Source organism: Lacerta agilis, chromosome 1, assembly GCF_009819535.1.
Source record: "Lacerta agilis isolate rLacAgi1 chromosome 1, rLacAgi1.pri, whole genome shotgun sequence".
In the NCBI taxonomy this organism is placed as follows: domain Eukaryota; kingdom Metazoa; phylum Chordata; class Lepidosauria; order Squamata; family Lacertidae; genus Lacerta; species Lacerta agilis.
In genome coordinates, this window is record NC_046312.1 from 76,998,854 (window position 1) to 77,016,737 (window position 17,884).

Genomic DNA, 17,884 nt, shown 5'->3' on the forward strand with positions numbered 1-17,884 from the left:
TTTACAAATGAATATTGGATGCCAGAGCCTGTAATTCAGAGCCTTCCTAGGGCATAGGCAAAGACACCAGTTGTGCAGTGATAAAACTGGAAACTGCCACACGCTCCATCTCATACCAGTACCCATGCCCATGGGCAACACAGAGCAGATAGGACAGAGGAAAGGGAACAGGAATTGCAGCGGATGGAACCCCAAACAGTGGGTGTCTGCTTTGTAAATGTTGCCCTACTTGGAGCACAGCAATTCTGTTCAAGGCCTGTCCTGTCCCATCTATCAGGGCAAGCTGGTGTGCCTTAGGTGATAGTGCCTGTGGTATCTGAGAGGATGGTGAAAGAAATGTGTGCATGAATAGAATTTTGTACTAAAATCCACATGTCTGCAAGACAAGACTTCTGTGGCAATACTTGATATATTTCCTGTTTGTGAACATTCTCACCCTGTGTGTGAAGGGTGATATGCAAATGCCATAAACAAAGGGCTGTAATGTGTCAGCTATTTAGTTTAGTATTACAGTATACTATATTGTTACCAAAATTGCATGGATTTGTCATTTGCATTGTCTGTTCTTGGAAAATGTCTTAAGCCGTTTTTGTGTCTTTTGGAAGTTACTTGACATAGATCAGGTACCTTCTTACTGTTACAAACTAAAAACTTGCCTGCCATTCATATAGTCAGTGTGGTTAAGGATTACTTGCTTATATGGGACAGCAGCTTTGATCAGGTAATGATTTTGGAGCCTAGTGTGTTATTCCATGTTTCATGATTACGTTTCTGAAAGCTGCTCTGTAATCGGAGAGTTGTTCCTCTTATGCATTTTCTTTCACAACTGAACTGTATATCAGCTGCACTCCATGATCAGAATTATGAGTAGCCCTGAGTGTGTATTTATGCTACATTTAAAAAGAAAACAGCAGCACATCTTTTACAGATTAAGAAAGAGAATTCAGCTCTACTAGTATTGTTTTTCAATTCAGTAATACAACTCACACACATGGTGTAGCTGTCAGGTTTGGTCTTGTCTTGAGATCTCTCATTTTCCCTTTGCATGAAAGCAGGCCTTCTTGGTGTATTTTCCTTGTTTACTCCTTAGGGGGGTTCTTGTTTACTCCTTGGGGCATTTTCCTGTTTATAGTCCACAGCAGTCTTTGCCAGGATCCAGGCTAACCGGCTGGCTTAGTGCCACAGAGCGGCAATCCTCACAGCTGCAGCGCGTTTGAGCAACCTGCCTCCTGGCTCTTTACTGAGCAAACTCTTGGTTGGCTGTTTTGCTGCCAACAGGCTGGGTGGGTTTGTTGATTTTAAGAGTCCAGGTTTCATTTTCTCCTTGTATGCAGGTGGAAAGGTGGGTGGAGCAATGATAGCAGGTGGGAGGAACTGGCTGTCCCTAGTGCAGGCCTGGAAGATTGTGATTGGGGGTGGAGAATAGAACAAGTCATTTAAGGAGGACATGGAATGAACAAAAAAAAAAAAAAAAGCAGAGGGAGATACTTAACTGGCAAAGCCAGTCTGTTGGCCAGTCATGTGATTAACATGGCTACGATCAGGGAGTGCACAGCAAGGACACACAAGGAGTCCCAAGATTTGAAGGTGGCTGCCTGAATCTCAAAGAGGGAAGTCCATAAAGGTAATTATTTCCCCTTTGCTTTTCCATTTTGTAGGATGCTGCTTGTGAATAAGCTAAAATGACTGTGAAATTGCTCTCTCTTCTGCCTGTGCCATCTGTGCTCTTGGCTTTCTGCCTTGCCACAAGGAGTGAGCAGGAAAGGACAGCAGCTTTACAAGGTGAGACGAAAAGAAAAAGTTGTCCTGGTGTTGGTCTGTGTGTTTTATGAATATATGTAGATTTGTGGTGCTTAGAAATAAAGGCAGTCTGACCCACTGTTTTTTCTTCTCTGTGCCCTTCTTGCTTGACCTGATTAGGCCTCCTGCCTTTGCAGTCACTTGTGCTTCAACCACTAATCTCTCTTCTGTGTTTGGATATCTCTTTTTGGAAGAGACACACTTTACTTATGAGACAATATGAGTATTTTGAGGGAAGATTTGAAACTTCTTACATGGCAGGTCTATTTCCTTTGTTGTTTCTGGTTGGCACAGTGGGCTTTCCTAGGCCTTGCTTCCTAATTTGAGATTATTTTTCCATTGTTGTTTTTTGGTCAGTGAGATTTGTGTGCACGCGTTTGTATTTAACACTTGCTATCTGATCATAGGGGTGTCCTATGTTTTCCATTTGTTCTTGAGGCCTCGTTGAATTCCATTTTCCCATGACACACATTGCCAGGTTCCTGCAGGCTTCACATTAGCTCACTGATATGGCTGGCTTCTGTCCTGTGAGGGTTTTTCAGTAGTCAACATTTGTCTATCCATCATTCTCTTTGCCTTCTGCTTAACATTTGCTGTAGGGGTGCATGAAGCTTTAGGAGAGAGGGAAAAGTGCATCCACTGTTCTTCTGACCTATACAATCCAGTTTTACTCTGGCCTCTGCCCATGCTGGCCCTGCAGCCAGTGGAAAGCATATAGGAACTTTGGAGAAAAAAATGGGCTATTCTTCTCTGGGAACACAGGGTGCTGGCTAGTCAGTTGTATTCTAAGGGGTGGCTTAGTACAGCAACATAGTCATCCTATTGGCTGATCAAATCTTAAGTTTATCTGCTGACATGCTATGTGGTGTTTATTTGTTTTCTGTTTTTCATTTGCATTGCTGTTGGGTGCCTTGGACATATATAGAAGGAAGTGGAATAAAGCTTTAAAAAAAGGAAATTAATTAGTAGTGGCCAACTTGTAGGGATCTTCAAAAATATGTGAGTGTGCTACTCTAGTATGCATTACAGTACCTGTGTAAACCTGTGTGTGTTAGGCTACCAGTGGCTTTCCCTCTAGTCTTCTAATCTCAGGAGTAGGTGTCATTGCACTGCTGAAGAGACAGGCAAGAATATACATTTGATTTTGCCTTAGTCAGGCCTATAAATCCTCAGCTTCTAGTCCAGAAGTGCCATAGACTCATTCTGCCTGTGCCACTGTGATGTTTGTGCCACAGCTGGATACTATGAGGTTTAATTTAGTATGTGGTGGGGCAGTGAAACACTAGGTTAGCCATACATGGAACTGACACATTTATTTCCATAATTAGTGTTTTCAAATGACCATATAAATAAATAGTTGAGCTATCGTTCTAGGAAGTGAGCAGATTTATCTCTGGAGCGTCACAGATATCTGCATACAAGATTTTTACTTCCTTATGATTTATTTTTGATGTGGCTCACAAAATAATCAGGCAGTGCACGATGAAGAAACTCTTCTGTGCTCCTTCCAGATTTAACTTGCTATCCCTATGTATTGGTAAAATAGCTTTGTTAGTACAGAGATGAAGTACTCTTCATAACACATCCTACTACAAAGGTAAGGATGCTAACATTTCCATTTCCTTCGATTGACAATAGGGAAACAACCTGCATCTCTTACTACGTTGTATGCTTGAGTAGGGTTGTGTTGGTATCTGTCTGTCTCGGGAGACAATAGATGAGTGTACCTTCGGGAGTGAAGTCAAGCTGTTGGAGAGTTACAGTGTCTGCGGTGGCTCCAGAGACATATACAGGAGAGATATGTTTTCTTGCAGGTGGAGCAAAAGAAGGCATCTGGTTTTGTTGCTACAGTTACACCATGGTGTTTCTTCTGTCTGCGCTCCTACCAGTGGTCATTCCTCTGGTTACTGACTGACTGTCTCCAGACACTGTGATCGCCTCTAAAGGGTTAACACATGGTGGGGTTAATATTGCCAGCCTTCATGTCACATTTGCAGACATCTTTGTAACACAGTCTGCCAACAGACCTAGTTTACTATTATTTTTTAAATTTATATACAACCCTTCATCCAAAGACAATAGGCCAGCTTACAACATAAAAACACAAAATACACAGCATAATAATAATAGAAAAACACTTCTGTTATTCATTCATTCATCCCATACTTCCAGTGCATTTTCCCATGACTTTCCAAACCGCAGAAAGCCTGATTCTTTTAAAAAGTGGATTTGTTGAGCTAGTGCAGGCATGTCCAACAGGTAGATTGTGATCTACCGGTAGATCATTGGACGTCTGCGGTAGATCACTGGTAGATCATTGGCTCCCCCCAAAGAAGCTGAACAACTGTGGCTCCTCTAAAAAAAATTCAACATTTTACCTCTTCCCTGAAAAAACTCAACAACTTTGACCCGAACCCCCCCCCAAATGGGCCTTCCTCCTTCCTAAAAAAAGCTCAACAAAACAACTTTGACCTGAACCCCAAAAAAGGGTAGATCACTGCCAGTTTTTAACTCTGTGAGTAGATCGCAGTCTCTTGGGAGTTGGCCACCCCTGAGCTAGTGCAACAGAGCCTTTCAATCCAATTTAATGGCTTAAACCAGGGGTTAGCAACCTTTTAAAGCTGTGGGCTGATCCACCATCCCTCAGACCATGTGGTGGGCCGGACTGTATTTTTTTTGGGGGGGGGGGGAATGAACGAATTCCTATGCCCCACAAATAACCCAGATGCATTTTAAATAAAAGCACACATTCTACTCATGTAAAAAAACCAGGCAAGCCCCACAAATAACCCGGAGATGCATTTTAAATAAAAGGACACATTCTACTCATGTAAAAATACCAGGCAGGCCCCACTAATAACCCAGAGATGCATTTTAAATAAAAGGACACATTCTACTCATGTAAAAACACGCTGATTCCTGGACTGTCCTTGGGCCGGATTGAGAAGGCAATTGGGCCACATCCGGCCCCCGGGCCGTAGGTTGCCTACCCCTGGCTTAGACCTAAGTTTCCGATGTGCTCTTGAATCCCACTTGCAAAATAGTGACTGTCTGGAGGCACCCTTAGGCAAACATAAGATGATGTGGGGTGCTACATTTTGATGTTTCTTAGAGGCTTTTTTATTCTTCTGAAATATGATTTCTCTCTTAAATTCCCTCTGAGTATCCATGATGAGTAGTGCAGAAATCTTTGTACTGTACATGTTGCCCAAGAGGATAAAAGATACAATATTGCCTTGGTCTAATAACCTCTTAAAACAATGGCTATTTTAATTTTCTGTCTCATAGAAGGAGTCTCAAAGCTATAAGTTGGTTAGAAATTGAGATAACCCTTATCTTTCTCTGCCCCTCCCATTTATATGGGTTTGTGTGTGCCTGCTGTGATCCTGGGAAAAGCACTGGCAAAGGCAATACGATAACATTCCTGTCTGTAGCCATAATCTTTGAGTTTTACACAGAGGTGCCTTTTCAGTTATTGCTGTTGCAACAGACCAACTTAATCTGCTTTTATTGATAATGCTTTTGTATAAATGGACCACACCTTGCAAAGAAGCAAACTGGCTAGAAAGTGTGTGTGTCATGGTGGGGGAGTGAGAGAGAGTTAGGAGTTAGTTTGCTCAGCCAGTAATAGGTGTCAGTATCTTCAAAGTATGCTGTTTGTTGTGACATTTCTTTGTTTCTTCTCTGTGTATACTGGGAGAACCCTTGAGTGCCTCCCACACCATTTACAGACACATTTACACAGTTTTCTTTTCATTTAGTGCTGTTGTATATTTGTGTTAGCCTTTGCAAAGGGATAGCCATGCTGACATTCACTTATAGAAACAGGACTGAATGTGTACTCCAGTGCAATCCTGGTTTGGACAAAATGCCAAATTGTGGTTTGTTTAAAATAAAGGAAGGAGGAAGGAAATGGTTCTGTGTGGCTCATACTTAGGCTGCCAACCCATATTTGGCCATTATGTCTCAACCAGTCCCAGGTGTGAGACCACAAATGAAAATTCTTTGAGCCATTTACACTGCACCTTAGTTTTGTTTTAACCACATTATTCTGTGCAGTTTTACAGGGAAGCATTTTGCACAGCAGTTACTGGTTTTAAGTTTATTGTGGCAATTACATAATGAAGGAGATAATTGATTCTCCCTTCCAGACTCTTTTTATGATGACGTGAAACCAGTTTACCATCTTACAGGGATGCACGCTTCGTTGTTTGTAAGTTGAAGCCTGCACCACACACACACACACACACACACACACATATATGTGTGTGTGGGGGGGGGTCAAGTTGGGTGTTTGTGATTTCCTTGCTCTGTAACCGCTTGACCGATTTTGCTCAAATTTGGACACAACATTCTATGGCCATATGGGAGTGATCATACATAATTAGATTGTACAGATACCACATTTTTAATAGGTAAAAATAAGATTTTGGGCAAAAAAATAGCGCCCTCCACTGGACGTTAGAAGCTACAGCACAGTACAACCGTCTCTATCCCCTCCTCCTCTTCTTTTGACGTCACTGCCACCATCGAATGGAAAGGCAGATCGCCCGGAAACGTTGCTGTTGCCTTCACCTACACATAGCCAGGCCAGGGAGCAAAGCCCCATCCACCATTTATTGCCTCACCTCGCCCAGCTCCAGAGACACATCAAAAACGTCAAAACAACCCATAAAGACAATCATAACAAAACACCTCAAAACTGGAATAACAGTAATAAGAAGTTGTACGCACAAAGACAAAAACGGAACACCACAATGGACAGGGGAAATCCTACACTTCAGCAAAATAAGGTATTGAAAACCATACGCTTTCTCTTTTACACGATACTTTCTTTTCCATTTCACCAAATCAGCAACAGCAACGTGTGGCCGGGTCAGCTAGTTTGTTAATGAAATAGGTGGTGTTTAGGGTTGGTATAATTGCCCTGAGGCATTTTGCTGCCTGAGAGGGACAGGATGACTTCCCCACTCCCCTTCCATGTACAGCAGCTGACTCTGGCAACAAGACAGCATCCTTCACCACACCCGAAGGCATCAGCATGCCCAGGACAGGCCATATGGCACATAGAGTTCTGTCTTTCATCACTTACTCCTCGCCCTAATTGGGTCATTGCCAACACAGATAGATGCTGCTGTGCAGCAGCATGTGATTACACGAGTATGTGCTAAAGTTTCTGGATTGTATGACTTAATGCTGGTTGCCTCTTTGCAATGCATACTTCTTCAGTCTGGGGCTTTCCTGTACTGTGACGTGTTGAAAGAAAGTGACTAGGTGAGACAGATAGCCATACTAGGCCAGCAACAAGCAGGCTCACTGGCACAGGAAGGTAGGAATGGCCAGGAGACTTAGGGGGAACATCCAGGGTGGCGTTGTTACCACCTGAGACAATTGCCTCATTCTGTAATGATAGGGTTGCCCCTGCAAAAAGCAAAGGCACTCCCTACCATTATTTGTTTAGTTAGCTGCTTGTGGCTTGGATCCTAAGCACAGTTTCTTGGAGGTACATTTCAAAAATGGTAGGATTTGCTTCCAAGTAATAAGATGCATAAAAGTGAGGTGCCAGATTATTACAGTTCTAGCAGATGAGTTTCCTTGCTCCTTAAATTAAATATATCTACTACAATGGAGTAGAATATTGATTGTCTGATTAAGCCCTTTAACTCATCAGAAATGTGAGGAGATAGTCGATAGAACAGAAGACTTTTTAATCTCAGTGTCATAGATTCAAGCCCCATGTTGGGCAAAAAGATTCCTACATTGCAGTGGTTTGGAGTAGATCAGACCTTGTGGGAGGCCGGACTCTCTCTCTCTCTCTCTATATATATATATGGGAGGGGGGAGAACGAATTCCTATGCCCCACAAATAACCCAGAGATGCATTTTAAATAAAAGGACACATTCTACACATGTAAAACATGCTGATTCCTGGACTGTCCAGGGGGCGGATTGAGAAGGCGATTGGACCGGATCCGGCCCCCAGGCCTTAGTTTGCCTACCCATGGAGTAGATCAGGGGTCGGCAAGGCTTACCGGCCATGGGCTGGATCACTCCTGTGGAGATCGTCTGTGGGCTGGACCGGTGCAGCACGACGCTGGAAATGACATCTGCGCATATTTGTGGCACCAGAAATCACTTCTGCACATGCCCAGGTGTCGGAAATCGTGCCTGCGCAGAAGCGATTTTCGGCGTCTGGGCATGCACAGAAGTGATTTCCAGTATGTGTACTGGTTTAGCACAGTGCGCGGGGGACTCACCGAGCAGGCAGCTCGATTTGGGGGCGGCTCATGGGCTGGTAAAATCGTCTTCGTGGGCCAGATCCGGCCCATGGGCCGCACATTGCTGACCCCTGGAGTAGATGATCCTTGCGCTCCCTTCCAACTCTATGGTTCTATTCCAAACTACTGTCTAAAGAAATGGAGGCAGTGAGAGATTTTACTTTTTTGGGCTCCATGATCACTGCAGATGGTGACAGCAGTCACGAAATTAACAGATGCCTGCTTCTTGACAAATCTAGACAGCATCTTAAAAAGCAGAGACATCACCTTGAACGACTGAACAACAACAACCTGTTAGCTGTGCTGGAGTCTTTTTAAAATGGGGCACAAGAGCTTACGTGTGTAGTGGATTGTGGCCATGATCTTTGATATGCTTTGGGACCATAATAGCAGTATGAATCATGGAATCTAGCTTCCTGCACATTGTCTGATATACCAAATAGATATCTGAGAATCATTTACAAAATAAAAGGGGCAGGTTTTTAATCTCACAGTTGTATACTAGGAGATAGAAGGAACTGCCTTTGTATTTTTAAGTCTAATATCCCAGTCTTGGGATGCAGAACATACAATGCTCTATTATACATGTATATGCTTGGACAGGTAGTCTCAATTTAAAGGAATATATGTGCATTTTGAGCACACAACGTGAAATGGATGCTTTCATGGTGTAGTGAGGACTAGAGTATACATTTCTCTAGAACAAATCCCTTCTTACAGGCCAAGCATGCCAGGGCTAAGATCTGACTAGTGGTAGTAGTAGTGGCAGTAGTAACAGGAGTAAGAATAAAGGGCTAACCTCTCAGCAAGGAATGAGTGAAAGCAGATACCATGCAGGTCCCAGCATGAGCTGCTGTTCCTGCTCTCCCCTCTGAATGAAACCGAAGTAAAAAAGAGACTTCTGATAATTTAAACTGGAGACGATAATAATTTTTGAAGAGAGTTGAAATTAGCTTTCCTTATGTGTGTGCTTCTTCTCTTTTGCTGGTCAAACATGTTTGGCAGGTTTTTAGTCAATACAGAAACCTGTTTACCAGAGGTCAAAATGGATGAGTAGTTGTCTTACTTCCAAACCAATTTTTGCTCTCCAGTCCCAGTGAATTCCATCCATTTCCTCTAGACTTCCTGCAAACACAATGAAGATTGTAGGATGTTTGAGAGAAGGGAACACACAAACATTACTTGCAAAATAATGCAGCATAAGACCATGAGCTGAAGCAGAAAGGAGTTACTGTGCAGCAAACTGCAGCCACAAAGTGCCCCTGACACAAATGATTTAATCTCTTTTGCATTTATAAATCCATTGTGGAGTCAGAAATATGCTGCATTTGACCAGTACAACAGTGCATTGGCTTGAGTAACTTCTCAGAAAATGTGATATTCTTGTACCAAAAGCACTACCTATGCAAAAAGCACGAGGGATGATAGTGTAAACGGCCCTGAATTAAGTTGCATAGTAAGTGTATCCTGTTGTGACAAAATCCATTTATAAATCAGTATTCAGTATGAAATATTTGTGAAAGGACCCTATGAGAATTATCACCCTCTGAGATAAGTCTTTGGTTGCATCTTAATGCTGGGATCCATACCTGACGTTTACTCCCTCCCACTATCTGATGTTTGGGTGTGTGCTTAACAGCTCCTATGTGTAAGCAAAAAGAGCAGCATTTCTTTCTTCAGTTTCTCCCTGATCAGGTATGGGAATGTTTGTCTAGCAGACAAAGGCAACATATTATGCATACTTAAAGGGACCCAGCCCAATCACAGTAGGGTGTTGTTGTTTTATGGATAGAAGGACGAAATAATGAAATGAAATTCTGTGGCAGTACTACTCTGGCAGTTCTTTGTAGAATACTGGGTAATTATGGTCATGATAGAACAGACAAGAATAATAAAAGATGTGTAGGATTAGGCTGCATTTTATTCAGATGCTGAGTTCAGTGGGCTTTACTCCCTTGTAAGGTATAGAACTGCAATCCTATGTAACTTTTGTGTTAGCAGAAAAAGAAGCCATTCTTATAAGAAGCCATTCAGTTTCCACCTGGTAAATTTCATTCACATAAGTTTAACAACAGCTGCAACAATGATGATAATGCTGTAAAGCTTATTTGGAGTGTTTTCATGACAAAGCATCACAGTAGTCAGTGGCACTTTAACAACTGTGTTTGCATCTACTAAAGTTATTGCCATCTGCCAGAACATCATAGTAGTGAACAATTCATTGTATATATAGGACTGATCTCCCACTAACAATGAAAACCTTTGATAATGGAAGTGCTCACTTGAATATGAGTTCTCGCTTGGCGTTCTGGCAGCAGTGGCATTAACTTTAGTAGAGTTGCATATTTAGGTAAGGTAAAGGTTAAGGACCCCTGGATGGTTAAGTCCAGTCAAAGGCAATTTTGGGGTGCGGCGCTCAACTCGCTTCAGGCCTAGGGAACCAGCGTTTGTTCACAGACAGCTTTCTGGGTCATGAGGAGCCAGCATGACTAAACCACTTCTGGCACAATGGGACACCATGATGAGTGCCAGAGCACACGGAACTGCCATTTACCTTCCTGCCGCAGCAGTACCTAATTGTCTACTTGCACTGGTATACTTTCGAACTGCTGGGTTTTCAGGAGCTGCAACAGAGCAACGGGAGCTCACCCCATCACATGGGGTTGAACCGCCGACCTTCGATTGGCAAGCCCAAGGGGCTCAATGGTTTAGACCACAGCGCCACCCACTCCCTATAGTTGCATATTTATGCCTACTGTTACACCAGCAGTGGTATTCAAGAACCATTGGGTACCTGCAACATAGTACCGGTACATCAACAGGCAACCAGAGCCCTTGAAGTTGGCTTTGAACCTCTGGTTGCTTATAGCATACATACAACATACAAAAAGATCTCAAATATATAAGTTACTCTTAATTGAGAACTGCATGAGAAAATTATGTGTCATATGCTACATCAGTTGGCAAGTAGAGCACAATGTGGAATAAATTCCCATTTAAATTTATCTGCTAACATGAGGGAGACTATGTTAGAACTGGTACATAGATGGTACTTAGGTCATTTAGCTATCATATGTGATGGTCATGTGTGCAAAATGAATTATACTTGGAAGTCACTCCACCCCAAAATAGTATCGATCAGTCATAAATGAAGAAATGATTTATGCTTTGTACTTATGGACATTTCTGAAAATGATTATTATTCTTACAAAGACTTATCACCTATTGTTTATAGCAGCTAAACTGGATATGTCAGAGCTTTGGAAAAGATACAGAACCTCTATTTATTTCTCAGTGGTATCAAATAAGGTGGACGTTCACTGTCATAGACAAACTAGTGCATCCATTTCATGTACTTCATTGCATGATGACCCCTTGATTATATGACAAAGAATGGTTCCAGTTCCAGTTCATATCAAATACTAACAAGTATACCGACATGCAACTTTTTGCTCAGCAAAATGTACTGTGTTCTACTGTGGTTTTTTTTTTTTTTTTGAAGGTTGATTGCTTTTCCTTTGAACTTGTAGCTCTGAAGCACTTATTATAATTATAGTTTCTTTTTTAAAAAAAGTTTCCAGGTGTGCAAATGACCAGTGAATATATATATATATATATATATATATATATATATATATATATATATTCACTGGTCATTTGTACCCCGCCCATCTAGCCGGGTCCCCCCAGCCACTCTGGGCGGCTTCCAACAAATATTAAAATACATTAAAATATCACAGATTAAAAACTTCCCTAAACAGGGCTGCCTTCAGGTATTTTCTGAATGTCAAGTAGTTGCTTATCTCTTTGACCTCTGATGGGAGGGCGTTCCACAGGGCGGGCGCCACTACCGAGAAAGCCCTCTGCCTGGTTCCCTGTAGTTTTGCTTCTCGCAGTGAGGGAACTGCCAGAATATTAGCAGTATTTGGTTGGCTAGGTTTCCCTCGTTCTTTCCTTTCTCTATAGTGCTTGCTTCAGTGCATTGCCTCTCCTAGCATTTTTTGTGGTGTGTAAGTTATGAAGAGGGTTGCAGAATGTGATCATTGTGTTAATGCCCTTATTATCAATTTGTTCTCTGTTCATTATAAATAAGGAATCTATGGCATAGATTGAGTTCTAGTTACAATCACATAGTTAGCTGATCTTGTTATCAGGATAAGTATTTATCTCTCTTCTCTATAGTAAATTTACTGTAAACAGTCTTTCAGGAGCCATCACATGGTATGCATATTAAAAGTAAATTCAGCCGGGGAGGAGGCAGTGTCTATGACCTTGTTGGGCATGAATGACTTGGTTGCTGTTGGAGTTGCGTATTCTGTGCTTGCTGTAGAGATGTAGGTTGGATTATGCATCATAGAAGTAGTTGCAATTTAACTGCTTTGTTTTATTTAGAATTCTTTTCACTGACAGTTTCATCTAATTTATCGTGTGTGGACCCAGATCACTTCTATGATCACACCATTTGGACCCAGCAAGAATTGGTTAATCATTTGTTCTGCCCTTTGGATAACCAGAGCCTCCAGCTTCTTCAGTCTACCTCAAACTTTAGCATCCAGTGGAGCAAAAACTGTCATCTGCTTAACTTCACTGCGTTAAGCCACCTGCACAGTACACTGCAGAACACAACAACATACCTCACCTTTGAGCACGCAAATGCCAGCGATGCAGGCAACTATACCTGCACACTCTACTTGAATGATCAGAGAAACAGCTCCTTCACTGTCCGGCTGGTCATGGCAGGTGAGTGAAATAAGTGGGAATTTGCAAACATGCCTTTGAATCCCAAACCTAACACTGACGTCTCCTCTTGGGCCCATCCCAGGAGAAGCAGTACTGCTACTGTTTCAAGACGGGCCACTTGTCTGCCTAAGTCTGGCTCCTGTGTAGCTTGTTAGGCACAGGGCAGCTGTGAAATATCTAACTATGTAGGACATGATTTTGTCCCCTTTCACCTAAACATAAGGTACTGATCATACTCAAATAAGTTATGGCACTAGATAAGCCCTGGGGATGTGAGCCAATTTATCAAGTGCTATGATCCAAATGATGCTTTGTCAACCATAAGCTGGTGGGCTGATGTCTGTGGCTGTATGTGTGGCTGTTGCTGAAGAGGGCTTCCTTTTGCCTGGGAGGAAATGGCAGACATGTAGCTCTTTCTGAGCCCTCCCTGCATTTTATGTTATATCTAAGATGACATATAGAACTGTGCAAACAAATAAACCTGACGAAGGCTTCACTGTGGTGGAGGCACAATTTAGGAGAGAGCAGGATTCAAAAGCTGTGATAACAAGTGATAGTACCTAAAATGTGGTGAGAGGTGCCTGAAGCTACCAAGATAAACTCACTCCGTCCCCCATTTGCTTTTACATAATGTTAGAACTAGTTGTATTGTCAGAGTTGAAATGGGCAAAGACAGGTTTAAAAAATATATACGCTGAGATTAAAAAAATTAGCAGACTTATTGGGACAGATAAGTGTGTTTTTGTCTCTACTTAATCTTTTGTAGTGCACTTAAACTAGGATGGATCACCATTGTGGAGCACTTCATTATACTATTAGAAACATAAATTAGCTAAAGATGGTCAGAGGGAAATCATACATCATTTGAGCTGAAATCCTGCACACACATCCTGAGACCTGGAAATCAGGCTTGCTAGGCACTGCAGGTCTTATTTCTGAGATGATTTGTATAGGATTTTTTTTTATTCATTAAGATAAGGATGGTAGTTGTTGGTTTCTCAGGAAGTACTCCTGAATTGGCTAAGGACTGGATGTGGGCACTAAAAAGAATATTTTTTTGTATTATTCTCCCTTTTAAATAAAGCTAAAGATTGGAAATGAGTCTAGTACACACAGCAGTACCTACAGAAGGGAGAGCCTTTACATTTTAAAAAATGATGGCAATGATGGCCTAGTTCTCCTTTTCAGAATTTAAGGGAATTTAAGGGAAAGGAAAATTAGGGACAAGTACCTGTGACATATTCTAGTTTTTAATGCAATGTGACATTTGCACCTTAAACCCCCTATTTTCCACAATAGGATTCAGAAAGTTCTTCATTAAAAAACACACGCTCACGTATGCTGAAAATGTGCAAAAGGCCACGCTATATTTAACATGGATGAATGAGTTGACAGTATGAAAGACAGAGGGGGAAGAACAGCACTGTGCTGGACTCTGAACAGGCAGTGAGAATAATTAAAGTACTGGCACTAGGACTTCAAAAGTTAATAATTAATACCATATCTCATATTCAGCACTTCTGTGATGTGCATACCCCTTTATCCTGGGCATTTCTCTATTATGGGACATGACATGCTTTCCAGATAACCTGAACATTCTGTCTTTCCCACTATAGTCCTTACTGAATTTCTCATTGTTTTCTCAAGTCAAATCAAAACTGCAGAACCAGCCTTGAGAGAGAGGTTATACTCAGCAATTTGTCTAGTTAAGTTTCCTAAACATGGTGAATGGAGGCAGGAATCATCAGCGAACCCACTGTGCAAGGGAGATTGTGCTTAGGTGCAGGGTCACAGGGACAAGAGTAGTTTGACTTTCTTTGTTATGTTAGCCAGACCTAAATAGCCAATATAAGATTTGCAGTATGCAGTCTGGAAGTTCAGTGCTCTCATTGAAAAGCTCTCTTATGGTGTACTGTTTTTGTTTTCCCAACAGATATTTGCAGTGTCCTTCCTCGTTTCCTTTACCCCTCCAGCAATCTGACTTTGCAACGTGATTTGGGAAGCCAGTTTACACCGAACTGCACTGTGCAGCTGCCCTACATGAAAAGCTGTGATTTTGGCCTCCAGTGGATGAAAGATGACCAGTTGTTAGACAATGAGACCTATGCTGCTTCTACTCATTGGTAAGAAGGCTTTTATGTATAATGGAAATTAAAGCTAAATTGGCTGTATAAACTAGAAACAAAAGAGAGAGAAACAAATTAAAATAATGTCTCCCAGACTCTGAAGATAATGGTGGATCTTTAAGGGCTTATGTATACTATTAGCCTTATAGGTTTGTGGAATAGGGGCAGTGGTGTAGTATATATAGTTCAATGGGAAGAAATATTTTTGCTGTAGTAGGGTGAGATTAAGTGAGAGTGGGAGATAGTGTTTCTTTTAAAAAGAAAATTGTACACTCCATAAAGTGAGACAATGCTCTATGTATCAGTCTTCAATGCGGAGGCAGAGGGAGAGGAGGAAGACCCTTTCAGATGTTTGTAGCTTCAGAACACCCCTTTATTTTAGTGTTCCCAATGCAGGGGACTTGTGTTGTGCTGTACATTATCAGTGGTGTCATGGATATGTTCTGCTAGGTTACTGTGAACTAATGTAATATTTTGTATATCACTCAATAATGGCATGCAGGCTGTAGCTTTCACTAGTAAGAAAAAATGCACTTTAAGCAATAGGACATTGCTACTATAGTTCCACAAAAGAAGTACTTTTATGTAAGACATTGGGATCCCATACAACAACTAAGCAACCACAATTAATCCATTGCTTTAAAAGAACAAGGAAAAAGATGGTTTTGAAAGTCCCATTGTGGAAGAAAAGGTTGTCAAAGGCCAACATGATAAAATAGTGACAGTATTTCCAGATCATAGATTATCAAATGGACACTCTTGTTACCAACTCACAGTTCATTCCTTGTCCAAATTTAATGTTTTGTATAATCCAAGATTCATAGGGTGGAGCCCTCTGAGTTTCCTTCCTGTCCGGTTCTGACTGAAATTTCCTAGTGTTTGTTTTCAGTCAGTACTAACCTAAATCATCTTCTATTTGCACCCTAGGTTCAATGACAATAAATCAGAGATATTTATCTCCAGCACTTTGGATATGAATGTAACAACAGATGAAGATTATGGAGCATTTGCCTGCTTGGTTAGAAACAGTACAGCAGTTTTCACACTTCAAAAATCAGGTAGCATTTCTTTGTATTTCATACCATATGCATTTGGGTGTGGGCCAGCACTCTATTTGAAGGTTGTTACCTTCATTAAGTTGTTCAAAAAAGATTCTGCTACTCACTAACTGTATTCCATAGGAGAATTCCTATTAGCATTTCTGAAATGAGAGGTATCTGAAGAAGGGTGCATGCACATGAAAGCTTATACCAAGAACAAACTTAGTTGGTCTCTAAGGTGTTACGGGACAAATATATATATCGTCTGAAATGAGAGTTGAAGATGGAAATACATTTTTTAAGAGTTGTCAGACCACTCTGAAAACACACTTATGGCATTCAGTCCAAATGTAAATTTCCCTTTCAGAGTTGACCTCTGAAAACCAATAGATTAGAATATGGCTGTGCACAGCATTGATTGGCTGATGCTACACACACACACAAATCTTTGACCCCACCCCAGAGCAGTTGTGCACTTTGGTTAACAAGATGACATATAAACATGAATGCAATACTTTAAACTCTTTTTAATTTAATTCTCTTTAGAAGGGCAGACTCTTATCTGAAGCATGATGGGAGGGGCAAGTGTGATACCTGAGCTTGCATTTGCTTTGCTAAAATGTACATTTGTCATTAAAATGGCAGAACTAGATAAATCTGAGATTGCGCAGCAGCTGAGGATTTTAATGTGATTTATATTCTGTTTGTCTCCTCTTGAGACTCAAGTAGCCTAAGTGTTTTGGATTACATTTTCTAATTACAGTCTAGAAATGATCCATGGTTCAGCATCATTATTTCATTTCTCCATTGGTGTATGTGAGATGCTAAGGGCCATTTCACACATTATGTATGTGTCCTGGAATGGAACTGTGTGTGTGTGTGTGTGTGTGTGTGTGTGAAACTACATCCTTAGGTCCAATGTACATGATTCAGTATGGTCTATTGAGGATGTGGGTAGCATGGAATCTGGTCAGAGTTTGACCCACAATGAGTTTATAGAGGTTACAGGTAGGTAGTCGTGTTGGTCTGCCATAGTCGGGGGGGGGATTCCTTCCAGTAGCACCTTAGAGACCAGCTAAATTTGTTACTGGTATGAGCTTTTGTGTGCATGCACACTTCTTCAGATACACTGAAACAGAAGTCACCAGACCCTTATATATAGTGAGAGGGTGGGGAGGGGTATTCCTCAGAAGGGTGGTGGGAATGGGTGATTGCCTGATAGGTGTGGTAAACCTGTTGATGACTGTTAATGACTGCAATTGGTCTTACAGGAAAAAGAAATAGACTGGAAAGAGAAGTTGCTGAATTGCAACTTATTACCAAACTTAAAACCATGGAGAGACCTGGTCTGAATAGAGACATTGGATTCTTATCTCATTCTACATGATAAAGCTATTTTTAGCCATCTCACTCCTTGCTTTTCCCTGAACAGTCGTTAACAGGTTTACCACACCTATCAGCCAATCACCCATTCCCACCACCCTTCTGAGTAATACCCTTCCCCACCCTCTCACTATATATAAGGGTCTGATGACTTCTGTTTAATTGTATTTATAGAGGTGTGACAGCTTCACTATACATTCAGTTTATAATTCAGTCCACATTTTTCACTTTGTAGTGCCACTGTTCAGCTCACTTTTGGCACTTGTACAAAGGCAAAGGTGTTTTGGGGGAAGAAACATAGTTTTGAACTAAGATGGCTTCAAAATTCTGAATGACCCTCTGAGAATTTATGAACTGGGTGTCTCAGCTTGGCTTTCCTTCTTTTAGGAAGAAGCAAGACTTAATTTTCTGTATAGAAACTAACTGTTCTCATTTTTAAAATAGAGTAATTTACTTTAGCCCATGCATGGCCATCTGATAGACTGAAGTCTAGCTGTGGTGATAAGAGTATTTGCTT

The 17,884-nt window shown here is 41.4% G+C and overlaps 1 protein-coding gene across 4 annotated transcripts in view; it reads left to right on the forward strand.

Moving 5' to 3' along the window:
• SIGIRR (single Ig and TIR domain containing) overlaps positions 1-17,884 on the forward strand; it is a 31,542-nt gene that overhangs the window by 1,822 nt on the left and 11,836 nt on the right. For 3 of the 4 annotated variants that reach the window (XM_033156406.1, XM_033156416.1, XM_033156397.1), the window contains exons 2-5: positions 1,659-1,782; positions 12,471-12,818; positions 14,752-14,941; positions 15,872-16,002. In XM_033156406.1, the coding sequence (XP_033012297.1) occupies positions 1,683-1,782; positions 12,471-12,818; positions 14,752-14,941; positions 15,872-16,002 (769 nt within the window). In that variant the 5' untranslated portion in view covers positions 1,659-1,682. The remainder of the gene's footprint in view (positions 1-1,658; positions 1,783-12,470; positions 12,819-14,751; positions 14,942-15,871; positions 16,003-17,884) is intronic. The other variant, XM_033156425.1, reaches the window with a different exon arrangement.